The sequence below is a fragment of the Pseudorca crassidens genome, chromosome 15, assembly GCF_039906515.1.
Source record: "Pseudorca crassidens isolate mPseCra1 chromosome 15, mPseCra1.hap1, whole genome shotgun sequence".
Classification (NCBI taxonomy): domain Eukaryota; kingdom Metazoa; phylum Chordata; class Mammalia; order Artiodactyla; family Delphinidae; genus Pseudorca; species Pseudorca crassidens.
In genome coordinates, this window is record NC_090310.1 from 3,737,501 (window position 1) to 3,764,466 (window position 26,966).

General features: G+C 57.5%; 2 protein-coding genes across 11 annotated transcripts in view; both read right to left on the reverse strand.

Annotated features, from left to right (window-relative positions):
- Positions 1-26,966, reverse strand: part of TNRC18 (trinucleotide repeat containing 18) — an 84,474-nt gene that overhangs the window by 12,370 nt on the left and 45,138 nt on the right. For 9 of the 10 annotated variants that reach the window (XM_067705409.1, XM_067705411.1, XM_067705418.1 and 6 more), the window contains 11 exons: positions 26,586-26,722; positions 26,283-26,411; positions 24,562-24,733; positions 22,779-23,139; positions 18,611-18,889; positions 13,809-14,063; positions 6,735-7,150; positions 2,554-2,706; positions 2,107-2,248; positions 429-546; positions 1-10 (listed from right to left, as the gene is read on the reverse strand). The exon at positions 1-10 is cut by the window's left edge and continues 66 nt beyond it. In XM_067705409.1, coding sequence (XP_067561510.1) covers positions 1-10; positions 429-546; positions 2,107-2,248; positions 2,554-2,706; positions 6,735-7,150; positions 13,809-14,063; positions 18,611-18,889; positions 22,779-23,139; positions 24,562-24,733; positions 26,283-26,411; positions 26,586-26,722 — 2,172 coding nt within the window. The remainder of the gene's footprint in view (positions 11-428; positions 547-2,106; positions 2,249-2,553; positions 2,707-6,734; positions 7,151-13,808; positions 14,064-18,610; positions 18,890-22,778; positions 23,140-24,561; positions 24,734-26,282; positions 26,412-26,585; positions 26,723-26,966) is intronic. The other variant, XM_067705414.1, reaches the window with a different exon arrangement.
- On the reverse strand, positions 18,896-22,767 carry LOC137206614 (uncharacterized). The gene is made up of 2 exons (XM_067705425.1): positions 20,451-22,767; positions 18,896-20,409 (listed from the first exon to the last, which is right to left on the reverse strand). Exons 1-2 carry the CDS (start codon positions 20,942-20,944, stop codon positions 19,743-19,745), a joined length of 1,161 nt encoding a protein of 386 aa, XP_067561526.1. The 5' UTR covers positions 20,945-22,767; the 3' UTR covers positions 18,896-19,742.

Sequence of the window (26,966 nt, forward strand, 5' to 3'; positions counted from 1 at the left end):
CACACGGTATCTGCGAGGCCAGGGCGGCGAGGCGTGAGGTCCCCAGGGGAACCGCCACGCCCCAGACTCCCAGCACCCCCCGCGCCAGCTCTACCTCCCGCACCACGGGGACGTGCCGTTGGAGCCTGAGGGTCTGCTGACCTGCGGCATAAACTCGGGGCCGGTCTAGCCCCTCTGCGCCCCCGTTTCCTCGTCTGCACAACCAGGGTTCACAGATCCAGGAGAGCCCAGCGCGCCCTCTCCTGCTCCTTCCCGCTGAGCCCCACCTGGGGGCCCGCCCATGCCCCCCAGTCCTATGCAGGGAAGCCACAGCTCAAAGAGGCGAAGCGACGCGCCCACAGAGGCCCAGCAAGGCTCTGGGTGCAGGACTGGGCGAGGCTCTTAGGCTCTGAGCGGAGCTGCCCCGCCTGGCGCCCGCCCGCACTCACATGTCCGGCGAGTGCACCGTCTGCACGTGCCCCGCGTACAGCAGCTTGTCATCCATGGGGATCAGCACACGCAGGCCATCCTTCAGCTCATCCTTGTCGATGATGCAGGAGCGAGGGGCTGCGGGAGTGGGCTCGGGTGAGGCGGGGTTGGAGCGGGGTTGGGGGCGGGGGGTCAGCCTTGAGACCCTCCGTCCCGTCCCCTGTGCCCTGCCCCCCAGGCCCACCTGTCGCCCCGTCACCCCTCTCAGAGCAGAAGGCCCAGGGTGCCTGCAGGCACACGTGCATCTGTGCGCGCAGCTATGTGCCAGCAGATGGGCCTCATGCGGGGCGCTGCATGCGTGCCAGGTGTGCACAGCCCCTCCCCTCCCAGCGCGTCTGCAAAGATCCCAGGCAGGGAGGAACCGGGGTGATACCCCGCAGGTGCTGCCCCACCCTCATCTGAAGACCACCCCTCTCTGAGCCCCAGCATGAGGCGATGCGTCATCAGAGCCCGTCACGCCCCTCAGCCACAGCCCTGGGACCCCTCCACCAGCTCCTCCTCCACCTTGGATGCTATCTGTTCTGGTGGACACAATCCCTCACAGCTGGGCTGTCAGCGCTGCCCACCCGGACCAGGCCTCCGCCCGAGGCTGCCACGCCCCATCACCGCCCCGGGCCACGTCCCCTCCTGGGACGCCCACCCCAGACTCTCCTCAGTTCTCCCCCTCCAGGCCCGACCACGCTGGTTCAGCCTCCTGGGCCTGCTCTTCTTCTCTATAGGACCTTGAACCTGGGCCCTCCCTGCCATTACCCCACACAGAGAAACCCAGATGGCTCGCTGGGGTGGACGGAACGACAGGCCCACTTCTTGGTCCCCGCCTGCACCCACACCCCTGCCACGGCTTCACCACGGGTGGAGTGGACTTCCCACCTCTTGACCTTGGGCGTGACCACGTAACCTGTTTTGGCCAATGGACGCGGGTAGAAGTGCTTGAATCTGAACCGAGCGAGGTCTCGGGAGGCCTCACTGGTTCCCACTCTCCCTCTCGAGCCTCTGGCAGCACGGCCATGAGAAGAACACACCCTGACCAGCCCAGCGGTCCAGGTGGGGCAGAGCTGTCCCTGAATCAGTGGACCCCTAGCCATCCCGTTATCATGGGAGCAAGCCCAGCTAAGGTCACCCTGCTGTCCTGCTGACAACTTATTGCCACCCTCCATTGAGTCTGAGCACTTGGTTGTTACACAGCAATAGCTGACAGATACACTCCCAAGCAGGTGACAAAGCTCCTCAGGGCTGGCCCTGCTCCCCCTCTCAATCCATCCCCACCCTCACCTAATTCATGTCCTCAACCTCAAGCTCCAGACCCCCGGGTCCAAGTGCCTACTGGATGTCACCTCCCTGGGATGTCCTCCGAGCATCCCAGCCTCCAGCCAGCAAAGCCCAGTTGCTCCCCTCTGAGACCCGTCTCGATGACAGCTTCTCCCCACCACCTGCCAATACCCATCCACACCCCTTCTCTTCCCCTCATCTGCTCACACAGCCCATGTACTCTCCCTCCTAACGCACTCAAACCCCCCCATCTCCCTCCCAGCTGCCCATTCCCTCCCCCTCCCGATGCTAGCTCAGGCCCTAGTAACTGCCCCAGGAGAACCTCCTGCACCTCCAGGCCCAAGCCAACGCAGCATCGTGGGCACTCACCGGGAGTTAGTGGCCTCTCCACAGCCCCGCCTCGGGGCAGGTGCTCATCCTCAGAGAAGCTCGAGTCCTGGTTGGGCTCAAAGTCCTCCTCGGCAGCCATGCTCTCCATCAGCTTGCTCACGGCTCCCCCCTTCCCCCGGTTCTGGGGACAGAGCAAGAAAGACCAGCGGCTTAGGACACGGCATCCCAGTCCTGCCCGGCTAGGACCCGACCCTCCCTGGAATCCCGGGGTCACAGCCAGGCCTCGGTGGAGTCTGCCACATGGGGGACTGGGGTCCCAGCTGGGCTCACCCCCCAGGCCAGAGGGAGGATGAAATGGGCTGAGGCAGCGCCTCCAGCCACACGAGGGATCTGGGGGCATGGGGGTGGGGCACACCCAGGGACGCCTCCGTCTGTCAACCAAGCAACGCAATTCACCCAAGCCTGGGGCCCCATGGGAAACCTCACCTCCTTCTTCACCTCCTTCCCTTTGGCTTTGGCCTTGTTCCTCTTGGCAGCGGCCGGAGAGCTGGTGTGAGGGGCCCGGGCCTCGGGGGGCAGGGCAGGAACACGGGGAGGGGGCAGCGAGGCTCCCGATGCGGCCTCCTTCCCCTTCTTCTTCTGGGGATGAAGCGACAGGGTGGCCGTCAGCGGGCAGAGAGGGCCCAGGCCCCGCCGCTCACTGTCCAGAGAGGACAAAACACCCTCCCTCTCCTGGCAAGTATTTCTGGTTTCAATCTCGTTTTATTACTACTGTATATTACTTGTTGTAAAAAAAAAAAAAAAAAAAAAGACACCACCGAAGTGTATATACGTGAGTTCCTCTCCAACGATCCCACCAACCACAGAGGTAACTAGAGGGACTAATAACAGCATGGTGTGTCCTTCCAGAGCTTTCCGCAAGCACACATAACCGTGTAAACATGTGGGCTATGCAGACACATCTGTGTATACACAGTACTTTCTTTTTTAAACACAGATGGGAATTTACCAAAAATTCTGCTTTGCAACGTTTTCCCCCTAGTACGTCTGGCAGACACAGAGGTGGTGGCGTCACGTTTTATTCTAACAGCTGCCCAAGGTGCCTTGATGGGGGGACCCGAGATTCATCCGACCACCCACCTCTGTTTATTCCTCTGCTGGATGGTGCCAAGAAAAACGACACTACCAATTAGTTCTACACGTATATTCCTGGAAGGAGCACTTAGAACCGTACACCCACTGCCCGACTGCTTCCGGAGGCCTGCGTTACTTTCCTCTTGCCCCAGAAGTGTGGGGTGCCACATCCCCACCAACTCAAAGCCCCCAGGGTGGCTCAGGGACGCCCCCCGCGCTGGGGGAGCGGAAACTGGGCCAGCGTACGGGGACTGTGCACGGCTCCACTTATCAGAGCAAAAGAGTGGAAACAACCTAGATATCCAGCAACCTGGTGCGTCCGTAGATACAGTTACAAGCTTTTATCACGGCGGCTGAGGGTCCTGTTCTGAGGAAGAGGTGACAGCACAGGAAATGGAAGTGATGATACTCTGTATAAGAAGCAGGTTCAGGCTACAAAGGTGACGGGCGGTGGGGGCAGGGGTCACTTCATGCCTTTTTAAAAGCGACATGCCTAACGACCAACGACCAAGTCATGGGGCCAGGGGAGATGGAAAATTAAGACACCGAAAAAAGGAAGACCGGGCGAATGTTACCAAGACAACAGCAGAAGTCACAGCTTCCACATCAGACGGGTGAAATCCAAACCCAAGAGCATTAAAAGGAAAAAAAGTGGGAAATGTTAGAGCAATGAGAGGTATTCATTTTAATCTCTATTTGGGGGGAAAATATGTATTTTTTATATATACACACACACATTATGTTTTCTTGTTTCTGGTGCATGTTTTGATCCTGTGCACATTTCTGAAATCAGACTGCATCTTGGGGGTTGAAGGACTGTTTGTCATGTGGTTATGTCTCCTCTTGCCCTGACTTCTGTTATTAAATAGACAGCTTGTCTTACGGGGCACATCTTTGCAGCTGTACATAGTAGGGCAAGAGACACTGACAGACCAAAAAAAAAAAAGTTATCTCCGTATGGAATTTAATTTTCTTCCTTTTCCTTATCATGCAAATTACTGTTACAATCAGATAAAACTGATAACCTTTTCTTTCCCACTGACCAGAAAGCCCATTTCTGGGAAGATTTTTTTTTTTTTTTTAATAAAAAAACTCCAAAACTGACAAGTTCTGTACACAGAACAGAGATGTTCATTGCTGTGGTAATTACAATGGCAAAAGACCATCATCAACCAAATCACCAATGGCTAGCATGGTTGATGGCGGGAGATGTTGAAAACCACAGGACAGCAGGATGGTGGGATGTTATTCAGCCATTTGGAGGCAGTGATTTAAAACAGAGTAAAATAAACGGTCGTGCCACATGGGAATGCACACGATCTAACGCCAAGTGTGAAAAACAGGATAGGGGGCTTCCCTGGTGGCGCAGTGGTTGAGAGTCCGCCTGCCGATGCAGGGCACACGGGTTCGTGCCCCGGTCCGGGAAGATCCCACATGCCGCGGAGCGGCTGGGCCCGTGAGCCATGGCCGCTGAGCCTGCGCGTCCGGAGCCTGTGCTCCGCAACGTCCGGCAAAAACAAAACAACAACAGCAAAAGCAGGATACAAAAGTGTCTCTCACAAAACTATGAACACTGGTTGTTCCTGGAGTGATTTCCTTGGTGTGTGACTTCTCCTTTGGCTGACCATGAATCGGTTCCGTCCCAGTGTCTGACTGTGTCATCAGAAGGCTGAGATCAGGTGCGCGAGCCCCTGGTCCCTCTCTCCCCAACAGAAGGTGCCCTCCTGGGAAAGGCCCAGAGAGGCCGGTTTGCCCTGTGGTTAAGGCCCCGGCTCTGGCGCTAGACCCCAGTGTTGAAAGCTCAGCTCTGATAATCGTTAGCTGCTGGGCTAACTGGGCAGGTTCCAGGACTACCTGTAACGTGCAGTTAATATGAGTAAGCAACCTACCTCGTGCGGCTTTGTAAGTAGTCATCTGTGACGTCAGAAGAAATACATATTTGGTCCCTGCCCCTGTTCCTGACACAGAGCTCCTAAAACCCCTTGGATTTCCTGGGTCATGGGAGCGAGCGCCTTTTGTTCTAATAAGGGGACTCTTGGTGAGTCACTACATGGCTTCAGGATGGGGCCTGGTCACCAGAAAGACCAGCTACAACCAAAAGCTTGAAACTTTCAGCCCCACCCACATCCTCCAGGGAGGGGAGAGGGGCTGGAGGTTGAGTTACTAATCGATCATGCCTCTGTGATGAAGCCTCCATAAAAACCCCTCAACGACGGTGTTCAGAGAGCTCAAGGTTGGTGAACACGCCGAGGAGGGCGGTGTGCCCGGAGAGGGCATGGGAGCTCTGCACCCCTTCCCACCCACCTTGCTCTGTGCCTCTCCTCCATCTGGCTGTTCCTGAGTTGCATCCTTTACAGTAAACCGTAACAGTAAGTAAAGTGTTTTCCGGAGTTCTGTCATTCTGGTGAATTATCGACCGGAGGAGAGGGGTCATGAAAATTCTTGATCTATAGCTGGTTGGTCAAAAAGCACAGGTGACAACCTAGGACTTGCGACTGGCATCTGGAGTGGGGATGGGGTGGGGGCAGTCCTGTGGGACTGAGCCCTTCACTGTGGGGTCTGCACCAACCCCAGGGAGTTAGTGTCAGATGTGCTGTGAGCAGAGGCAACGCGTTTCCCTTTACCAACACATTAAGTACACAAACTGGTTAGAACACGCCTGGCCCCTACCATGGGTCAACCCTGTACAATCATCATCATTATGTATTATTGGAGCGCCTTCTCTCCAAGGATCAGAAAAACCTGAGATGGCTTCAGCCGTGAGAAAACAAGAACAAGAGATCCCTGTGGATGACACTGAAATGCAGCCCCTTCCTCACTACCACCCATTATCAGGAAATTGATGCGGAGTCTGGTCCCTTTTTGTGGCTTTGTCTAGAATGACACTGCTATTTGAGGGTTTGCCTTCCATCAGGGACATGGAGTAGAGAGGCCTGAGTCAGAGACCACTGTCGCGAGCTGGCCATTAGGTCTGAATGCGACCACCTAAAGAGCGAACTACTGGCCGTGAGCTTCCTAGCAGCCAGTGCAAGAAGGGTAACAGGTCTAAAAAAAAAAGAAGGGTAACAGGTCTAATCATCACTGAGTTCTTGAAAAGCAGATGTTCTCAACCTGCAGTGTGTGTGGAGAGAATTCAGGGACCTCTGAACCTTGGATGGGGAAAAAGAAATCCCATCTCTATTTTCCCTAACCTCTCAAGAAATGAGGTTTTCCTTTGGGTGTGAGAGCTAAGACTTTGTCACCAACAGCAATCACTGTCATGTAGCGCATGACAGTTACGGCAGAGACCTTGAAATATCATCTGAGCTCATCAGTTCACACGACAACACTTGCTAGCCCGGCTGCAGGTGTCCTTATCAAAGACGTTCATCAAGGGGCACCCAGAGGAATGCCCATCACAGAGGTCGTCGGTAGGTGGGTGACTGCGTTTCAGGGTCACCACCGCCCTTTGGGGTCTCTGTGCCTCGCCCAGGTCTGAGAACTCTACTCCGAGACAGGAGGTCCAAGGGCCCCCGCCCCACACCGCACCCTACCTTCCTGGGGTCCTTCCTGTCCTTCGCGCGGCCGGCGTCCTTGCGTGGGCTGGGCGGGCCAGCCTTGCCGCAGCGGCCGGGCTTGGTGGCAGCAGGCGCAACACTGCTGGGCGCGGGCACGGCCGCCGCGTCATGCAAGAAGATGCGCTCGCTGCGCCGCCGCGTCCACAGGTCGTCGTCGCTGGCCTCGGGCCCCGCCTCCAGGCCAGGCTCCTTGGGGCCCCGCGGCTTGCGGGCCTTGCGCCCCTTCTCGGCCGCCAGCTTGGCCTTGTCGGGGCTGCCGGGGCCCCGGGTGCCGGGCGCAGCCAGGGCAGGACCTGGCTCCCCCAGCCCCTTCTTGGGCCGCAGCAGCCCAGCAGGCGACCGCTTCCGCACCTTGACCTCGCTCTCCGAGTCGGTGTACTCGAACTCCGTGCCTGCACGTGGGTGAGGGAGGGGCTGTGGACAGGGGCTGCCGGGCCCCCACTTCCCACCCACCCACCCAGCCGCTCTGGCCACCAGGAGAAAGGCCACAGCCCAGCCCTCCTACAGGGGATGGCGTCACCGTGGGAGGCTTCAACCCGTCTCGGGGAAGGAACCTGAGGCCCAGAGGAGGAGGGCTTCCAGCCGCATGCTTGTGAGCGGCAGACCCTGCTGGCCCCTCCCGTCCCAAACCCCGCCGGCTGCCCAGACTCTGCTCCGGACCCCTCACCCCAAGAGCATCGTCTGGGCATGTGAAGATTCCTGCCTGGGCACGTGTGAGCTTCCCCGCCCCTCCTGTGCCTCCACAGGAGTCCCGGAAGCCAGGGCAGGTGAGCCGGGGAGGACCCACACGTATAGGGGCAGCAGCTCTAAGGCAGGAAGGTGGGAAAGCCTGCACAAAATCCCCGAGCCCAGAGGGCCCTCCGCTCTGCTTCCTGGTGCCACTTCTCAGAGCTGGGAGGTCCTTGGCACACACTCCCCTTTCTAGAGGACAGGCTTCCCCAGAACCCACACAGCCCTGGGGCCCAGCCCCTCCCCTCACCCCCGAAGCCGCCCCTTCCCACAGCCGGAGGGCCCACATCCCTCTGCTGCAGAGCAGCCCTGAGCCTAGGGCCCAGCTCCTGGGCTCCTTGAAGGCACAACCTCTCACCAGGATCCGCTGTCCTCTGTCCTTTTAAACCCCCAGGTCTTCGCTCCTGCTGGCCCTCTGCCCAGAGCACCATCTCTCCCCTGACCTCTACCTGGACAGCTGCAGCCTCCTTTCTGAGAAGACCCACTCTGCGTCCTGGGGAGTCCTCTGGCCATCCCTCCATCACCACAGGCACACAGCACACTGCAGAGGTCCCGTCTGTGTTTGTCTATCTCATCCTGCTCTGCCCCCAGCAATAGATCCCCGAGTTCTCCTGGAGCCCACAACACTGGACAGCTCAGAGCCTGGCCCAGAGCTGGTGGCCAGGGAAAGAATCTAAACGGGGAGTTAATGGTGCTTCTCCCCATGCGGAGAATGAGGAGGGCCTGCCTCCTCCAGGCAGACCCCGGAGATGAGATGTCCGTGACAGCCCTGGGCTGACACCCCAGCAAAGGACTTGCCCTGGGTCCCAGACCAATGAGCTGGTAAGCCAGGGCTGGACCCCAGGCCTGCACCCCAGGCCTGCGGAGCCTTGAGCAGCCAGCAGCCTGGCCACAAAGGCTCCTGAGGGACGCCCAGCCCCATCACCCCAACAGGTGCAGCCGCAGTATCAAGGGTGGGGCTGGGAGGAGGGCACACTTGCAAAGCTTAATGATCCTGTTAATTAACCTTTCGTTAACAGAGCTGCCGGGGGAGGCAGCTGGGGGCTTTCGTGGCTAATTAGGGTGCAGGCCACAAAACACCACTGGCTTTGCCAGTCCTGCTTTTGGGTATGACAGAATGAGACCCCACCTGATGACAGCCCCCTGCAGAAAACCTAGATGCACACAGAATACTGCAGGTACCTGCAGAGGGAGCCAGTACAGGACAGTGCGCAGAGCAGTGACCAGGAGTGGACACTCGCTTGAAAGAGGGGAGGGTGGAGCCTCAAGGGTAAGATCGCGTCAGAAGATAAATATTTATGAGACCCATTGGGCAGCACGAATGGTGCCTGGCACAGAGGAAGCGGGCTCTGTCAGGGTCCTGTGGTGGCGACAAGCATGAGGCCCGGAGAGAGGGAAGGATCTGCCGTGGCCTCGCTGCGGGACAGGACGGAGCAGGGAGTAGAACCTGCGTTCTTGACTCCCAACCAGCGTCCTGTGCAAATGCCTCCTCCCCAAAACAACAGACAGTAAAAGAGGAAGAAAGGAACAAAAAAACAGACCAAAAAAAATAGACAAAAAATAATGAAGACAAGAGTAAAGACACAGATGCAAAGTCAAGGGATAAAAAAAGACATACGATGTGAACAGAGACCAAGGAAGAGCTGTGGTGGCTATACAGACATACCTCACTTTATTGCACTCTGCGGATATGCATCTTTTTACAAATTCAAGATTTGTGGCAGCTCTGCATTGGGCAAGTCTATCAGCGCCATTTTTCCAACAGTGTTTACTCCATATCTCCGTGTCACATTTTGGTAATTCTCACAATATTTCTAACTTTTTCATTATTACTATTATATTATATTATTATATTTGTTATATCTGTCATCAGTTACCTTTGGTGTCACTACTAAGACTCAACGAAGGCTCAGATGATGGTTACCAATTTTTAGCAATAAAGTATTTTTTAATTAAGGCATGTACCTTTTTTTTAAAACATAATGCTACTGCACCCTTAAGACTATAGTACAGCGTAAACGTAACTTTGATACGTACTGGGAAACTAAAACATTTGTGTGACTCGCTTTATTGTGGCTTTATTGTGTTGGTCTAAACCCACAATTATCTCTGAGGTATGTCTGTACTTTTATCTGACAATACAGATTTTAAGATAAAAATCTAGAGACAAAGAAGGACTTTTTTTTTTTTTTTTTTTTTTTTTTGCGTACACGGGCCTCTCACTGTTGTGGCCCCTCCCGTCACGGAGCACAGGCTCCGGACGGCGCAGGCTCAGCGGCCACGGCTCACAGGCCCAGGCGCTCCGCGGCATGCAGGACCTTCCCAGACCGGGGCATGACCCTGCGTCGGCAGGCGGACCCCCAACCACTGCGCCACCAGGGAAGCCCAAGAAGGACATTTTAAAATGATGAAATAGTCAATCCATCAGAAGGACATAAACAAATGTGAACATAATCCAGAAACATATAAAAAAGATTATACACCATGACCAAGTGGGATATATTCCAGGAATGCAAGGTTGGTTTGACATTCTTTAAAAAAAAAAATCTTTAAATCATTCTTTAAAAAAAAAATGTAATACACCATATTAATAGGATAAAGGATAAAAACCACATGAACACAACAACAGACACAGAAAAAGTAACTGACAAAATCTAACACCCTTTCATGATAAAATCACTCAACAAATGAGAAATAGAAGGAAACTTCCTCAACCTGACGAAGGACATCTATGAAAAAACCCACCACTAACATCATACTTAATGGTAAAAGAATGAGTGCTTTCTCCCTAAGATCTAGAGGGCAGGAAAAAAAACCAAACAAGACAAAGATACCTATTCTCACCACTTCTATTCAATATTGCATGGGAGATTCTAGCCAGAGCAATTAGGCAAGAAAAATAAAAGGAATACACACTGGAAAGGAAGACAAAACTATCTCTATCTGTAGGTGACATGATCTTGTATATCAGCGGTCCCCAACCTTTTTGGCACCAGGGACTCGTTTCATGGAAGACAATTCTTCCACGGATTGGAGGAGGGATGATTCAGCCGGTAATGCGAGCCATGGGGAGAGATGCGGAGCGGCAGATGAAGCTTACTCACTCACTCGCCCGCCGCTCACCTCCCGCTGTGCGGCCCAGTTCCTAACAGGTTGCAGACCAGTACCGGTCCACGGCCTGAGGGTTGGGGACCCCTGTTGTATACAGAAAATCCTAAGGAATCTACTAAAAAGCTTTTAGAATAAATGAGGTTAGCAAAGTTGCAAGACACAAGATTAATTTACAAAAATCAATTATATTTCTATACATTAGCAACGAATACTCCAAAAATGAAAAGAATTCCATTTAAATAGCATCAAAAATAATAATTACTTAGAAATAAATTTAACAAGAGAAATGCAAGACTCATACAATGAAAACTACAACTGCTGCAAGAAATTAAAGACCCAAATAAATGGAAAGACATTCCATGTTCACGGACTGAAAAACTTACATCATTGAGGAGTCAATACTCCCTAGTATTATCTACTGATTCAATACAATTCTTATCAGAATCCCAGATGGCTTTTTTGCAGAAATGGATAAACTGATCCTAAAATCCATATGGAAATGCAAGGGACTCTGAAGCACCAATCTTGAAAAAGAACAACAAAGATGGAGGACTCATACTTCCCAGTTTCAAAGCTTCCTACAAAAACTCCCACAGTAATCAAGATAATGTGGTACTGACATAAGGACATATAGATCAACGGAATAGAACTGAATATCCAGAAATAATCCTTCATATTTATTTTCAACTGTTCAACTGCTTTTTGACAGGGGCGCCAGGAGCATTTGATGAGGAAAGAACAGACTTTTCAACACACGATACTGAGGCAAATGGATCTCCACGTGCAAAAAACCCCTACATCACTCGCACACAAAAATAACTCAGGATGGACCACAGACCTAAATGTAACTCTCAACCTATAAAACTCTTAGGAGAAAACAGGACTAAATTTTTGTGACCCTGAATCAGGCAATACTTTCTGACATAACACCAGAAGTACAAGTGACATCAGAAGAAATAGATAAATTGGATTTCATCAAAATTAAAATTTTTTGTTTTAAACAACACTATCAAGAAAGTGAAACAGGGACTTCCCTGGTGGCACAGTGGTTAAGAATCCACCTGCCAATGCAGGGGACACGGGTTTGATCCCTGGGCCAGGAAGATCCCACATGCCACGGAGCAACTAAGCCCGTGCACCACAACTACTGAAGCCCACGCGCCCGAGAGGCTGTGCGCGGCAACTACTGAACACACATGCTGCAATTACTGAAGCCCGCACGCTGTAGGGCCTGTGTGCCGCAAGTACTGAGCCTGCATGATGCAACTACTGAAGCACGCACGCCTAGAGCCCGAGCTCCGCAACAAGAAGCCACCGCAATGAGAAGCCCATGCACCGCAACAAAGAGTTACCCCCGCTCACCGCGAACAGAGAAAGCCCGAGTGCAGCAATGAAGACCCAACACAGCCAAAAATAAATTTTAAATTTTAAAAATAAATAAATAGAAGAAATGGGAAGTGGTTGTAAATTATACCCAAAGAAAAAGGAAGGAAGGAAGGAAGGAAATAACAAAGAGCTGAAATCAATAACTTCTAGCCACACTGATCAAGAAATAAAGAAGAGAAACAGATTATCTGTAACAGCAATGAAAAAGGCAACATCACCACAGAACCTTAGGACACTGAAAGCATTAAAAGGGGAAATTGTGAACTCTCTGCCAATACGTTTGACAATTTAGATGAAACGGATGTTTGGGGCAAGTGCAGAGGCCTGAGGGCTCTGGGATGCCTGGTGCAAACAGGGGTGGGGTGGAGGCTGTGGACAGGATGATGCTGTCTGAGCAGCCAGTCTGAGGGTGGAGGGTCACATAGGTGCTATCTGTCCAGAGGGCAATGCAGCCAGTCAGAGGCCCTACACAGAGAAGTGGCCTGGTCAAGTGTGAGCTCTGAGGAAGAGCCCTGCAGCTCCTTCTGTGCAAAGAACACCCAAGAGGGGTAGGCCTGGATGGAGCCAGGCCCGAAGCCCCCAGGGGACAACTGCAGAACATGGGGCTGAGAGAGAGAGAAGGGAGAGGAGGGAGGCAGGGCAGGGCCTGGAGCCTGGTGTGGACTCCGGGGAGACAGTGACATCACCCCAGAGATGGGGTCTCGGGAGGTGGTGCAGGCCACTGGGAATGGGCTTTGGTCCTGAAGCCTGTGGAGTGTGTGAAGCCAGGGCAGCTGGGGGAGGCCTGGGGGGCAGTAGGGTAGCACCCAGGGCCCATTTTCCTGGCCCCGGCCCCTGCCAGGAGGGCCTCACGTATACTGCTAAGGCTCAGAAAAGGGCAAGGAGGCCGGAGCAGCCCGGCCAAGGAGCTGCCCCTACTGAGGCCAGGCGAGCTCACAGCCTGAACACATGTAGGACCACCTCAGTCGCAAACACCATCCCCAGGTGAAGGTGGGCTGGGTCCATGTTGGGAGAGTTGGCCCCGTGAGAAAGGGAGGGGCCCCAGGAGAGGGTCCCAAGACGTCTGTCTATCCCAAGAAGACAAGGATATGGTTGGAGATGCAGAAAGAGCAAGTGGGGCCGGGACCAGGCTGAGCCTCCTGCCCGAGTGGTAGTGCCGGCTGCCTCTGTCTGCCCATCCAGGCAGTGGGAAGGTAGGCCTGGCTCACAGCGACCCAACACCTGCCCCCCCCACACACACACACGCACACTGATGACCTCCTCCAGGCTGTGACCCCAGGCCCCATGAGTCCTGCCCTGTCTGGGCCAGTGCATCTCACTGAATGAAACCCCTCTACTGCCCCAAGTGTAAAGAGCTTCCCCTTCTTCCAAAAGGCTGCATGGCCTGTTCCTTCCACCTGCACCTTGATTTCTTCTACGTACGCTTAGCCACCTCCCACTTCTCTGTCGTGCCTCAACCAGAGCGTCGCCAACCTGGAGCGGCCTCCCTGACCCCCCAGGCTGGATCGGGGCCTCCCGTGGGCTCCCACAGCCCCACGGGCCGCAGATCCGAGGCCTCTGCTTCCTTGAGCTGCCTGATGTCGGGCACCTGAGGTGGAGGGATCAGGTGCTGTTCGTTGGCAGCATCAACAGTGAAGGTCACTGCACGGTTTTGGAGACTCCTCACAGGGAGTGGCAGGCCACAGCCGCCACACCCAGTGCCCTCTGCTAAGGACACGGCTGGCCCAGGAGGCAGGGCTCCCAGCTTATCTGAGCCTCGGATGCCTCATCTGTAGCATGGGGCAGCGACACCCGACTCCCTGCAGCCCACCTGCTGGTACTTACCCATCAGGCTCTGCCGCTCCTCCTTCTTGCGGGCCTTCTGCTTGGCCTCCAGCTGCACCACTGACAGGGACGGGCCCACGGTGGGGCTGGGGAGGGCGCTGGCTGCAAAGCGGGCCAGCAGGCCCAGCCCGCTCTCCTCCAGGCCTGGCGACAGCGCCCGCTCCCGGGCCCCCAGCCTACAGCCTCCGGCGGCCTCGACCTCCTCCTCGTCCAGCCCGTCCTCCTCGTCTTCGTCCTCGTCCTCGGAGCTCTCATCTGGCGTGCAGAAAACAGGGAGCGAGTCAGAGCCCTGGCCCGAGCCTGCGCCTCCCCCCACTGCCCCATCTCAGCTGGAGCGCCAGCGAGGGGCCCTGGCTCCAGCCCAGCTCCTCACTCCTCGCCAGCCCACAAGTCCCCCCAGTGGCCCAGTGCCCCCCATCAAAGCGAGCCCAAGACCTGGGCATCCTGGACAGCCCAGAGGTGGGCAGCCGCTTTGGGAGTCGAGAGTGTTTCTGCAAGGGGAGCACCAACATGCACCTGTGCTGCAGGGAGGGGGACGGACACACGGACAAGGACTGGAGACAGCGCTCTCCACGGTCTCACGCGCACGCACGCGCACACACACGCCCCGACGCACAACGTGAAGGCTGGGAAAGGGGGCAGGAGGGGAGAGGAGGAAAGAGGGGAAGGCGGGGCAGAGAGGGGAGGGCGGGGCAGAGAGGGGAGGGCGGGCCCTGGGGGCTCAGGCTGAGGCTCGGACACAGGCGCCTGGGGGCAGCTTCACCAGTGGGAGGCCTGGCGGCTGGCAGCAGGAGAAGGTGGAGTTTGGTCTCTTCTTGGGGGGTGGGGGGCTCCCATGGTGGAAACCCTGAGCAGGCTCTGGGGTCCAAAGTTGACTCCCAGCAACACGCCCGCACTGGGAAGCCTGGGGCAAATCCCCGGCCCTCTCTGAGCCGCTAGTTTCTTATCTGTGAAAATCTCATCTCATCGCAACCCAGGGAGCCACAAGCGGGCTACACGACCCCCGGGAGCAGGAAGGGGGCAGGGGGCGGGTCCACTCGGCTCCAGCAGGCCGAGGCTCGGCACGGTCAGGGGCTCAGGCAGCAGAGCAGGATTTGAACCCGGGGCGGGCTGGCTCATCACCCACAGTCTAGTGGAAAGACACTAAGGAAGCCCCAGCCTGTCTCCCCGGTTGAAGAGAGACAAGCTTCTCCCCAGAAACTGGCCCTACGGCCCGAGGACCTGCAGCCCTGAGCCCAGCTTGGGCCATCGGGACAAAGGAGGGGCAAGCTGTGGGCCCGGCGGCCACAGCAGGGAGGATGACACTCCCTGCATGTGAACTAAGCCCTCACCAAAAAGAGAGACCTTCTGGAGGTACAGGCTTGCTTCCTGCCTTTCCAGGGACACAGCCCAGCTAACCCCACAAGGGCGGCGGGTGGGGGGGGGCGCCCAGTACCTCTGTCAAGGAGCCGCCGAGGGACACCTGCCAGGGGGGGCCTGTCTGCCCAGGGCGCTGGGAGTGTGAAGGTGGCTCTGGGGCCGCTGGCCCAGGGCTGGGCCAGGCCGGGCTGGAAACAACTCTCCAACAAGAGGCTGGAGGAAAATGAGCCGTCGTCTCTCCGTGTCGTCTGGGGGCAGGGAGTCTGGGCCCAGAGGTGGACAGGCCCTGGACGGTGGCCAACTCCACATTCTCCTGCCTACGCCCCAAGACGCCTGGCTGCTGGAGTGCAGCTAGCGGCCGAGAGCGGCGGCCCCAGCAGTGCCCGTGAGGACAGGGTTCGGTCTGCCCATTCATCCGAGGGAGCCCTCAGTGAGGGAAGCAGACAAGAGCCCAAGGAATGCCCGAAGGGAGTCGAGAGAGGAAGGAGGCAGAGAGAGAGAAGGTCTGTTAAGAGGAGTGAGAAGACGGAGACCCGGCTCCCAGAGCGATGGATGCAGCGGGATGGAGGCCAGCGGGGCGGGCAGGTGGCAGGCAGGCAGTGCACACTTGCGATCCATTCACATTGCGGACGTCACATGGCTCTGTCTCCGCCCAGTGGGCCACAGCGGCAAAGCAGGCTAAGTGTAGGCAGACTGCAGGCAGCGCCCGGGTCCCCCACCTCAGGCAGGCCCCCCGGGGGCTGGCCGAGCTGAGCAGGGGGTGGGCGGGGGGCTGGCTGGGGCGGGGCACGGGGTTGGACACGGGGCCAGCTTTCCCTTCTAGAGGTGGCCTTCCCGGGGCTGCTCAGGTGTGGAGCCTCCAGAACTCTCTCCTGCCCAGCATTCTCTGCCGGCGGGGTTGGGCTGGCTCTGGGTTTCTGGAGGTCTGGAATGTCCACATCGGACCCCAGAAAGCCAGCAGCGGCCCCCAACCCAACCCAGCACCCTGAGATGGAAGAACGGTTGGAAAGCAGACGGCCGAAAAAAGGTGTGCTTTCCACGAAATGCTGATGAGGGTAATCGGGGTCTCCTGAGGCCCTCCCCGCCCCCTGCTCCCGAGAGCCTGACAGCCCACCAGGGCCGCCTCCGACGGCGGCTGGTCTGCTCAGGCCAGGGTCCGAGGGGTAGGGGCAGCGGAGGGGGTCTCAGGACCAGGAAAGCCTTTCTGGAGGTGTCCACACCTGAGGCGACAGAGTTTGCCAAGGGCAGGGGGAGAAAAAGTCCCAACAAAGAAACCCGCGGAAATGCAGAAAAACTTTTTTTCATAGAAAAAACTCTTGGCTCGGTACGTGGGGTTGGCTGTTGTCACTCGGTTTGGTTTTCCAAAACCCGATCCGTAAATGCCAAAGCGATCCGCTGCTGCCATAGCCGGTGGGGGCAAACCCCGAGGGGGGGGGAGCAGAGGGGACACAAAGAAAAGGGTTTCGCCTACCTACGGAGCAACGAGCCAGGCTCGGACCCAAGCTCAGTGACCCGCTGCGCCGTCTGCCCTACTCCCAGCCTTCGCTTTGCGTCCAGAGTGCAGCGTGAGAGCAAATGCAAGAGACCAAAACAGACATTCAAAGCATCATGGGTAGGGGTCAAGGGTGAAGGTATGGTCAAGCTGCTGGGGGAGAAAGCAGACACACTAGAAAAGCCAAGCCAATTAGGTGTTTTAGTACCAGATGTCAGTAAGGCCCTATTACCCAAATATCCCTTTCAAGACCTGACCAGCGGTCTGGGTGCAGCGGGGACCCCCTCCCCTCGCCCCCTGCACTCCCCCTTATCTGGGCTCCGTCCACTGCTGTGTCTGGCCCTGGTTTGCTGGACCCTGGATCCCTCTGCCCATTCTGGGCAAAGGGCCCCTCACTACAAGATCTGCGGGGCTGCCTGCTTCTCTATGGGGTCTGGGCTGGAGCACGAGAGCTCCAAAACTTGGAAGCTGGAACTCTGGCTTTGATAGGGGGGAGGAGGCATAGGGGGCCAGCCCAGAAGACGGGGAGAGGGGAATGGCGAACTAGCCAGACTGGTCCACAGAGGCCCAGGTTGGGGGAGGCCTCGGAAGACGAGGCTGGCTGGAGAGCTAGTGGCCCGGGTTGTACGTGCTCAGGCACGGCAGCAGCACCGGAGAACGCGAGCCCCGGGAGCACCCAGCCCCCGCCCACGTCGTCTCCAGGTCACCCAAAATGAATCCCAGCCAGAGCGTCAGGGTCTAGGCTCTGACCCCCAGGTGCTGCTACCCAGGCTCTGGGATCCCTAAAGGGGGGTCCACCCTGAAGCAAATCCAAAAGCAGGGCGAGAAGCACTTAAGGATCGGCTGGCTGCCTCGCCCCCCCGCCCGCCCCAGGACATTTGTGACTGGAGGTCCTGGAAGGCTGAGACATTTCTAACCCCAGAAGTTGAATTCTGACGTTAGGGAAATCAGAGCCAGGGCGCTCACAGAGGCCCCTGAGGCCAACCCCCTCTTTGTAAGTGAGTTTGAGAGCAGACGAGCCCGGGACTGAGCCTGGGACTCGCAGTGAGCTTTGCCCCCCAACACGGCAATGAAGCCTTTTGAATTTCACAACAAAACTCAGGGACGGCAAGCGGTCTTGACCCTGCACTGCCTACATTGCCCTTCGAAACAGAAACATGCGTTAGAAAATGAGTGTTTGCAAATATTTTTCAACCACTGTTGCGTAAGAATAGAGCTTTAAGAAAACAAAAGACAAACAAGCAGCTTAAAAAAAAAAAAGGATGAAGCTGGAGGTGAAAGCAGTTGACTTTAAACCTGAAAAATGAAAGGCATGCCAACAGCTACCAGGGATATTTGAATAATAGAGAGAGCGCAGACTGCATTATATATATATCTACCCCTTCTGGGGCAGGGGTGGGGAAGGGGGTGAGGGGGGCAGGAGGAACAAAATGAGGGAAGCGGCAACCTAATGGTCTAGTCAGGACACAGCAAGAGAGACAAGGCACACGGGTTTAGTTAAAAATGAACTCGATATGTTTAATAAAGCTCGATATTACCAAAATCGCGGTACAAACATCAAGTCACACGCCCACACGACAGAATTCCATTTACAAAATGTCCCCGGGGAGGGAGGCCTCCACGGGCCCCTCCGGGAGGACCCACCCAGGCCTTCGGTCCAGGGGGCAGGGGAGGCGAGGGGAGGGGACAAGAGAGGAAGACTAAAAACAGTCCATATGAAAGCTCAGAAAGAGCCAGCCAATGGTCTTATCACGATGATACAGGTACAAATAAAAACAAAAACAAAGACTCGGGCTGATACAGCAGGCTACGCTGCCAAGAACCAGACGGCCGCCCTGGCCGGCCATCCCGGCGGCGCCGCGGCCGCCCTCCCCGCCTCGCTCGCGCTCGCTCTCGCACTCACTCTCTCGCTAGGAAACACGGGAGGTATTGTGTGTTTGGAGCTAGTAACCTTGGTCAAACGAGTCCTCCGAGGAATCGCTGAAGGAGGAACGGGCCTCGACCTCTTGAAGCAGCAAACAAAACGGCTGCTTCCTGCCGGCGGCCGGCTTGGGCTTCAGAGTCCGGGCGGCCGCCAGGCCCCTCTCGGTCAGCTTGGGGCCGCCGGCCGGCTTGCTGCTCTTCGCCACCATGCCGCAAAGGATGGAAGAAGATGTCAGTCTGGAGCTGGAGGGGCCTTGGGCAGCCCACTCGTCCTTCAGGAATTCCTCCTCTTCCTCTGAGTCCGTATCTGCAGTCAAAGTAGTTTTTAATAGAAATAAGTCACAGGGCGCCGGGGGGAGGGAGGGGGCTGGTGTCTTTCTTCCATTATTCTCAGCGCTTTTGAGAACAATCTCCTACTCGCCAGACAGAGAGGTCCAGATGCCTACGGGCCGGCCGTGGAACCAGCTGAGTTCCGCCACCTGGAGCTCTCCTCCCGACCTGGGCCTCGCCTCTCACCCGCGAGGCCTATGAGCTGCAGGCGTCTTCCGTGGGTTCGGACCCAGGCTCCTTCTAGGCCGGCTGCGGCCAGCATCCCCCACCACCCGGCCACTCTCAGGAAGGTCTCTGCCCAGGGCACAGAGAGCACCACCAAGTCCTGTCTACCCCACGGGACTGCAGCCGGCCCAGAGGCCCCTTGTGGGGAGGGACAAGGCCTAGGAGGGGAAGGGCTCAGTTAGAGCCATTCTTTCCCAAAACACCAGCTCCCGGCGGTGTGCAGGGCCAGCGGACGCAGGCTCACGATGGCGATCGCGCACCCCCGTTCCCGGCCCCCTGCTCAGCAATATCAGGACGGCGGCTTGAACAGTTACGCCAAAGAAACAGGCACATGATGTTGCAGTGATATCCGGGCTGCTGTCCCCCCACCCTTTCCCTATCAGAGAGCCGGGTTACCAGTACACTGCTGCCGGCTTCCCACAAGTCTCCAACCTTACTATACGGGTGACGCTTCCCTGAGAGACATCACCCAGCTCTGGGGAGGTGGGCTGTCAAACAGGCACAGCTCTGGCCCCTACCAATCCCACCCCAGACATATACCACTTTGATCCGTTTTACACGTGAAGCTGTTAAGCAAGATTTCGTCTGATGGAAAGGCTCTGCAGTCAGAGACTGGGGTCCCTCGATCCGGTAAAACCCACCCCAAGCACGGGCAACGTTACTGCCGCAGCCGCAGCTCTGGCACGCCGGCTCTCTCCAAGCCCAAGAAAAACTGTGTGTGTGTGTGTGCGCGCGCGCGCGTGCGTGTGGGTGTGGTGTGCGTGGGTGTGTGTGTGTGCTGTGTGTTTTTGTGTGTGGTGTGTGCGGTGTTTGTGGGTGTGGTGTCTGTGGTGTGTGTGTGTGTAGTGGGTGTGGTGTGTGTAGTGTGTGCACGGGTGTGGTGTGTGTGGTGTGTTTGTGGGTGCATGTGTGTGATACGCATGGGTGTGTGTGTGCTGTTTGTGGGTGTGGTGTGTGTCTGTGGTATGTGTGTGGTGTGTGGTGTGTGTGGTGTGTGTCTGTGGTGTGTGCGTGTGTGTGGTGTGTGTGGTGTGTGCGTGAGTGGTCTGTATGTGTGCGGTGTGTGCGTGTGGGTGTGGTGTGCGGTGTGTGTGTGTGGTGTGTGTGTGCTGTGTATTTTTATGTGTGGTGTGTGTGGAGGGTGTGTGTGTGGTGTGCGTGTGTGTGCTGTGTATTTTTGTGTGTGGAGGGTGTGTGTGGAGGGTGTGGGTGTGGTGTGCGTGGGTGTGTGTGCTGTGTGGTGTGCGTGGGTGTGGTGGGTGTGTCTGTAGTGTGTGTGTGCGTACGTGTAGTATGTGTGGTGTGTGCGTGAGTGTGGTGTGTGTGTGAGTCTGTGGTGTGTGTGTGTCGTGTGTGCATGTGGGTGTGGTGTGTGTGGGTGGGTGCGTGCGTGTTCAGGGACAGGGGTCCTCTGGCTGCCTCCTCCTCCGTCTATGCTTTCCACTCTAAAAGGAGGGAGGACACAGACGAGCCTCCGCCCGTGCCCTGGCCACAGCTCTCCCGCCCGTGTACTCCGTCCCCCGTGTACTCCATCCCGTCCTTCCTGAGGCCACAACCCAGGCCTGGAGACGTCCGAGCGTGAGGACGACCAGCTTGGCTTCTCCCCAGAACCCACCAAGCATGCCACCCAACCCCTCCAACCCAACGTGGAAAAGCAAGAGAGCAACGTGCTCTCTTCCCACCTCCTGCAGGCGCAGCACTTCTCTGCTGGAAACACCCCGACCTCTTCACGACCGCACGTGTGCGCTCTCAGCGAAAAAACCCAACGTAAAAAACAGAGACACGCCCTCTCCACAGCCAGCTGCATATCATAGCCGCCAGCTAACTGGAGACAGGCCTTCCGACCTCCCTGTGGCAATGATAACCCATTGCTCTCACGGGGACTGTGCAGTTTTAGACAAAGGCCTAACACGTAGACCGGCACTCAGAACGCGGCCTTGCACGCGCGCGCACGTCTGCTGCAGTACGCTCAGCGGCTCAGAGACCTCAGCTTCTCTCTGGCCTCTAGCCTGTACCCTGACACATCCACCTGCGAGCGGGGAGGAGTGGCGGGTTCTTCCAGCAACTCGCCAGGCCACATCCACCGACCACTGTCCCCTGGAAGATCAAAGGAGCGGCAATCCTCCCCCACTCGCTATCCAATATTCCAAAACGAGCAGAGGAAAGCCCTTCTCTCCTCCTTCAGGGCTGCAAGTCCCTGAAACTGGTCCACAGTGGCCAGGGGCCTGGGCCATGCTGCTCGGCTCACACCCACCCAAACGCGAGGGCCGGGAGGCTTCGGCGTTCGCACACGTCCCCAGTGGCTAAGGCACGAGAGGAGCTGCTTGCCCCAACGCCTACCTGAGCATCAACCCTGGAGACCCGGGGCCATCAAACCCACGAACCTTAAAAACAAACCAAAAAACCCCCCAGCAGCAGCTTAACCTCATGCCAGGTGCCAGGTGCAGCTCTTCTCCCACGTGAGCTCACCTAGGGCTGCCGACAGCCCTCTGCATCTGAACTCCAAATCCATAAAGACGTTCTTCACTGTAACCTTAAAGGGGTCCATTTTTTACACTTCACGTTCGACACCCCCAACCCCGTGAGCTCGGCAGAGCCAGCCGAAGGCCCAGTCACACAGGTCCACGCGGTCAACGATGAAAAAGCCTGCCGCCCCCCTCACGGCCTGGGCTCGCCTCAGAACCAACCCTGCGGACGGGCCAGCGGGCACGCAGCCCCTTCCTGGCCTTGCTGCAGCGGGCCCCGTACCGACGCCCACCCATCCTGGGCACTGCGCGTTCCGCCCACAAGTACTTACTGAGCACCTGTTACATGCTAGACGGCGGGCTTTGGGCCACCAGAGGCCACAGAGAGCCGGCGGGGCGTCGGGCTTCGCGTGGGGGGCAAGGCTGCCCGGCTCCGGAAAACCATGCTCCCGGAGTTCCCAGAGAAGCAGCTCCAATGCCACGGGCTCCGGTTAGAGCTCAGTCCCTCAGTCCCACCAGCTGTTACGTTTCAGGGGCCCGAAAGCCGCCTGCAGCCGGCGGCTGCTGTGCGGGCAGCGCACGGGCCGCGCCCATGATGGCAGCACGCCTTGCGCAGTTGAGGCGGACAGGCTGGGCCTGACCCCGGCCCGACCTCAGGATCTATCCTCGGGAACAACACGGGTTAACCACTTGGAGGACTGTCGCAAAGACAAAGGGAAATACGGCCCAGACAGCCCTGGCGTGCGCTCCACAAACGCTGTTCTCACTAACACCGGGCCCGTGGACACACGGCCGCCTGCGGGCCGCGGAACCCAGGTCATCTCTACGGTTCTCACGACCAGCCGCTCCAGGCCGAGAAGCAGCCAACTCTGTGGCGCACGGCAGCTTTCGGGCACCGAAAGGGCTGGCGGGGCTTTCCGCTCCCACCCGCCCGCCAATCACGAGCACCCACCAATCATAGGTGGGCACCCAGCGCGGCGCCCGCCAATCACAGGCACTTCTGCTTCCGGCCTGGGCGGGGCCCGCACAGAGGCGGAAAAGAGACCTTCGCGCTTTCGAGCCGAGAGAGGCGGAAGAGAGACCTTTCGAGCTTTCGAGGCTGAAAGAGGAGGAGGAGGAGGAAAGAGGAGGAAGGAGAGAAAGAGCGGCCCTGAGGCGGCGCGGCCCTCTACTTACTGTAGGAGTAGCTGCTCACTTCCGAGGCGAACGGGGAGTGGGCCGACTTGGGCTGGCCTCTGGCCTTGAACCCCACCTCCATCTTCCTGGCTTTGGCGGCCCTTTTGTGTTTACCTTCTCGGGAGGCTTTCAGAGAGAGGCTGAGGCCTTTGGCCAGCGCCCTCCTGTCCTTGCCCAGCAGGCTGTCGTAGGGCGTCAAGTACCTGCCGCAGACCCCACTCGTCTTTGATTTCCCCCCAGAAGTGTCCGAGAACTTGAAGGGCGACTTCAACTTGTCCTGCTTTGTGAGGGAGAGGGCTTTGTCCAGCTTGCTTGCCAACTGCTCTTGGTCGCTGGCCATCTTCTTTTTCTTAATCTTTAGCTGGAAAGGGAAGTTGGGAAGTCACAGGTTAAGACGGCTGACCAAACACGGGGTCTCCACGCACGAGCTCTGACGAACCCCAGCTCCTTCTCCCTGCCTCTGTGGCTTCTGGCAAGTCGCTTAACTCCTCTGAGCCTCAGTTCCTCTACTCTGTAAAATGGGGGTAATTACGCACAGGCTTCAGCGGGTCGTTCTGAAGACGAACTGAGAAAAGGCACGTGAGGCACTTACTAAGTAGCTGTCACTGTGGTTACAGTTATCAGTGACACTGGCACTGCCACTGGCCCTCCACGGCGCTACCTGGTGCCTCCTAGGGGAAGCGCTCGAAGCGAGCACCGCTGCCGCGGCAGCGTGGGAGCAGGCGGCTGGATTAAGGGAGGAGGGATGAACCCAAGATGGAAAACCCAGATCACAGCACAGCTGATCTGCTTATCTCAATCGCCTAAAGCAGGTGATGAAGACGGCTGCACAGCACAGCCCCAATCAGCCCATCCAGCTAAATGGGCCAAAGCTGCGGAGAAAATGCCTCGAGTGTGCCCTGGACGCCTGAAGCAGAAAGAACGATTAGAGATTTCACAGATAAATTCCTGCCTGCGCGGTCGGCTGTAGTCCTTTGTTGTTGAAACCTGCCGTTTCAATGGCCCTCATTTGAACACTTTATCGCTATTTTCTTTAATCAGGTAACAATTCATAAGGAGAGAAAAGTTGGGATAGTGTCAATTAAGCCACGAAAGTGTCCTTCACAATTCGAGAGTACAGAGGATCCTGACATACAAACTGGCTCTCTCCCCTCCGCCTGGACCCAGTCTCCCCTATGTGAGTCCTTCCCTCTGACGGCCAAGTCAACCAAAACAGCCCTCTCCCACAGGGCCTTTACTGGGAGGGATGACAAGGTACGTAAGCATTTAGCAATAAGGGCCTGAAGTGGATGATTTCAATACTCTGCAGAAAGAAGAAAAATCAAGGTGTTGGCTCTCACCCCCTTACCTCAGTACAGTTCACAGAGGAAATTACAATGGCATCAAGCCCTTGTTTCCTCGAACTAGAGTGGTGAAGCTGCTCATTAAACTCATACTGTGAAACAACAGAGTAATTGCATTACTTGGTTAAGAACTTGCAGTCTCTCTTCTCGGCTTCAGCACCGGGTCACGGAGCACACACACAGGAAGTGGCACACACAGAGCTCCACCTGAGGCTGGGTTACTCTGGTGGTCTCTGACCTCCCCTGAGCCTCACTTTCCCCTTCTGCACAGTGAGGAACATTGGAGGAGAGTCGCCCTGGCACTAAGGCAACCACCTCCACAGTTTCCGTGCAGCAGCAGGGCCAGCAGGCCTGCCAAGGGAGCGTGAACTCCGGCGCCCCCTCCAGACCTCCCGCCCCAAGCCAGCAGCACACCTGGAAGACGGGGCGGGGCCACTGACCTGACTCATGAAGTCTGAAGAGGCTTCATGCTCGTCCCAAGGCTGGCTCCTCCCCCTGGCTTTCCCGGTCCCGCCAAGGGCATCGTGGTCCTCCTCAGGCCCCTTGTGTCTCTTCCTCAACCCTGCTCCCAGCTCACAGTCGTCCGAGGTCAGCAGGGGCTTGCCGCTCAGCCTGAAACCCAGATGCACCAGCGGTCAGCGCCCTGGCCAGGCGGCACTCACGGGCTGGGGGCCCGCCCTCGTGGCCCTGAAGGGTGGGCTCTGGATGTCGACGCACAGACCGTGGTGACAGAGTGACGAGTCTGGGGAGACGGAGCATCTAGCACTATGGCGCCGGGATTCTGGGATACTTGTGAAGGAGGCAGAATGAGAGTTTAGTGGGGAAAAAAGAACTTCTTGAAAGCAGTGTATCCTCTGCTGGCCTCTTTCTCTCTCGTGCTCCTTCACATACACACTCACACACGTATCTTTACACCGTCAGATTCCCCTGTACCAAAGAACAAGGATCAGGAATGCCACGGAAATCCACCAGGATGGGAGGGGGATTCAGATCAAGAGCTTCCAGGAAGGAAGAGCCGCTGGCTGGTCTCCTGTACCCCTAGGAGCATAAGCAGTCGGGCCATGGTCCTGGTTCGAAGGCCTCTTTTGCCTGCTTAAGCTAAACCCTCACAGGTAATAATAATAATTTTTACTTGGTACTACGTGTCTTGCTCCATGTCTGTGCTTTATACTTTAACCACAAAACAATGCCATGTTCTAGATACTGCTTTTTATAGATGAAGGAACTCATCTATAAAGGATAACACCTTGGCCCAAGGTCACAATAAGGGGCAGACCTGGGACTTGGGCAGGAGGTGCCTCCGCTTCCGGGGTCCACACTGGTAACCAGCAGCTCTGCGTGCTAGCAGCCCCAGCCTCTGCTCTCTTCCCCAGGAGCTGCTCTCCCTGTGTGGCTGCTGACAGGGTATTTCTCCCTCTCTCCATCCTCCCATCAGTCAGGAACAGCCAAGAAGGTTAAATGCAAGACGAGGGGGCCCCTGGGGCTGTCTTCTCCTGAGAAGAGCTGTGGCCGCCCCACTGCCTCTCCTACGCCTTTGAAGGTACCCGGTGGCCCCCTCTGCTTCCTCAACCAAGCCCTGGCATCCACCTGCCCTGCTGTCCCAGGCAGAGGTGCCCTCCGGCCCCTTCCCGCTCAGCTCGTGCTACCCCCAGACGCCCTGGGAGGACGCAGCACCATTCCCGCCCACACGCGGCCTGGAGGGGGCGCTCTCGCTCCAGCTGCTCCCAAAGGGGCCTGTCCCCGAGTGCGCGGAGATGGCGGCCCCGGTCCCAGGGAGTAGGCTCGGCACAGCGAGCCAGGAGAACGGGAGTGACGCTGTCCGGCACAGAGGGAACCAAGCAAGAGCAGAGCGCGGCCCGCCGCAAAGAGCGGCTCAGGAATCAGCCCCTAGCCATGGAGGAAGCAGGTGCGGCAGGAAGACGGGCCCAACGCTTGGGTGACACTCGACACGCTGGCTGGGGTGGGTCTGCCTGTCCATTCCACGCTCGCCCTCCTGGCCCGCCCGGGGCAGCGTGCCATGCTGCCCACGAGCCGCCGATCCAGGTGGGTCAGAGCCTGAGGGACGCGAGGTCCCCGGCGCCCACACAGGCCCCGCGCAGGCCCGGGATCCTCCCCTCCGAGCTCTGTGCCAGTCCCCGACCCACCGAGGGGCCAGCCTTACTTTCCGCTACGGATGCGGCTCTTCCCTCTCTTGCGGGGGGGCGACAGGGCGCTCAGGGCGTGGGTCCGTTTCCGCGGCCTGCCAGGGCCTCTGCGTGCCAAGCTTCTATGGGGTTCCTCGCGCCTGTCCCTTAAAGAGAATCACACGCTTGGCTGTGCACCCGGGGGGTGGCGGGGCGCGGAGAAGGGACGCACGGTACGCACACGTCACTCGGGGCCACGCACACCTGGCGGCCTGCCTCGGCCGCCCTCCTGAGCGCGGCGCCTACAGAGCCCAGGCCGCGGGCCGGCGGGGCACACTCACTCGGAATCGCGGCGCCTCTGCAGCTTCACCAGCTCGCGCTGCTTCTCCTTGTACTGGCGCTGCACCTCCGCCAGCCGCATCCGGAAGTCCAGCTCCATGGCGTCCATGCTCTCCAGGGAGGACTTCATGGCGTACATCTGCGGGGAGGGGCGGGTGAGGACGCCGCCCTCGGCCGGGGTGCGGGACCTCACAGCGGAGACCAGGGGCCCGGGTCACACCCAATTTCTACCCCTCACGAGCTGTGGCCTTGAGCAAAACGGACTGCCCGGCTGCACGCCAAGGACCGAAAAGCCAACTTCGCAGGGCTGTGTCCAGGCCGAATTGGCCCGTAAGGACCGCTCAGGCAGAGCTGCCTGTTGGATCATCTGTCGCGGGCACGGG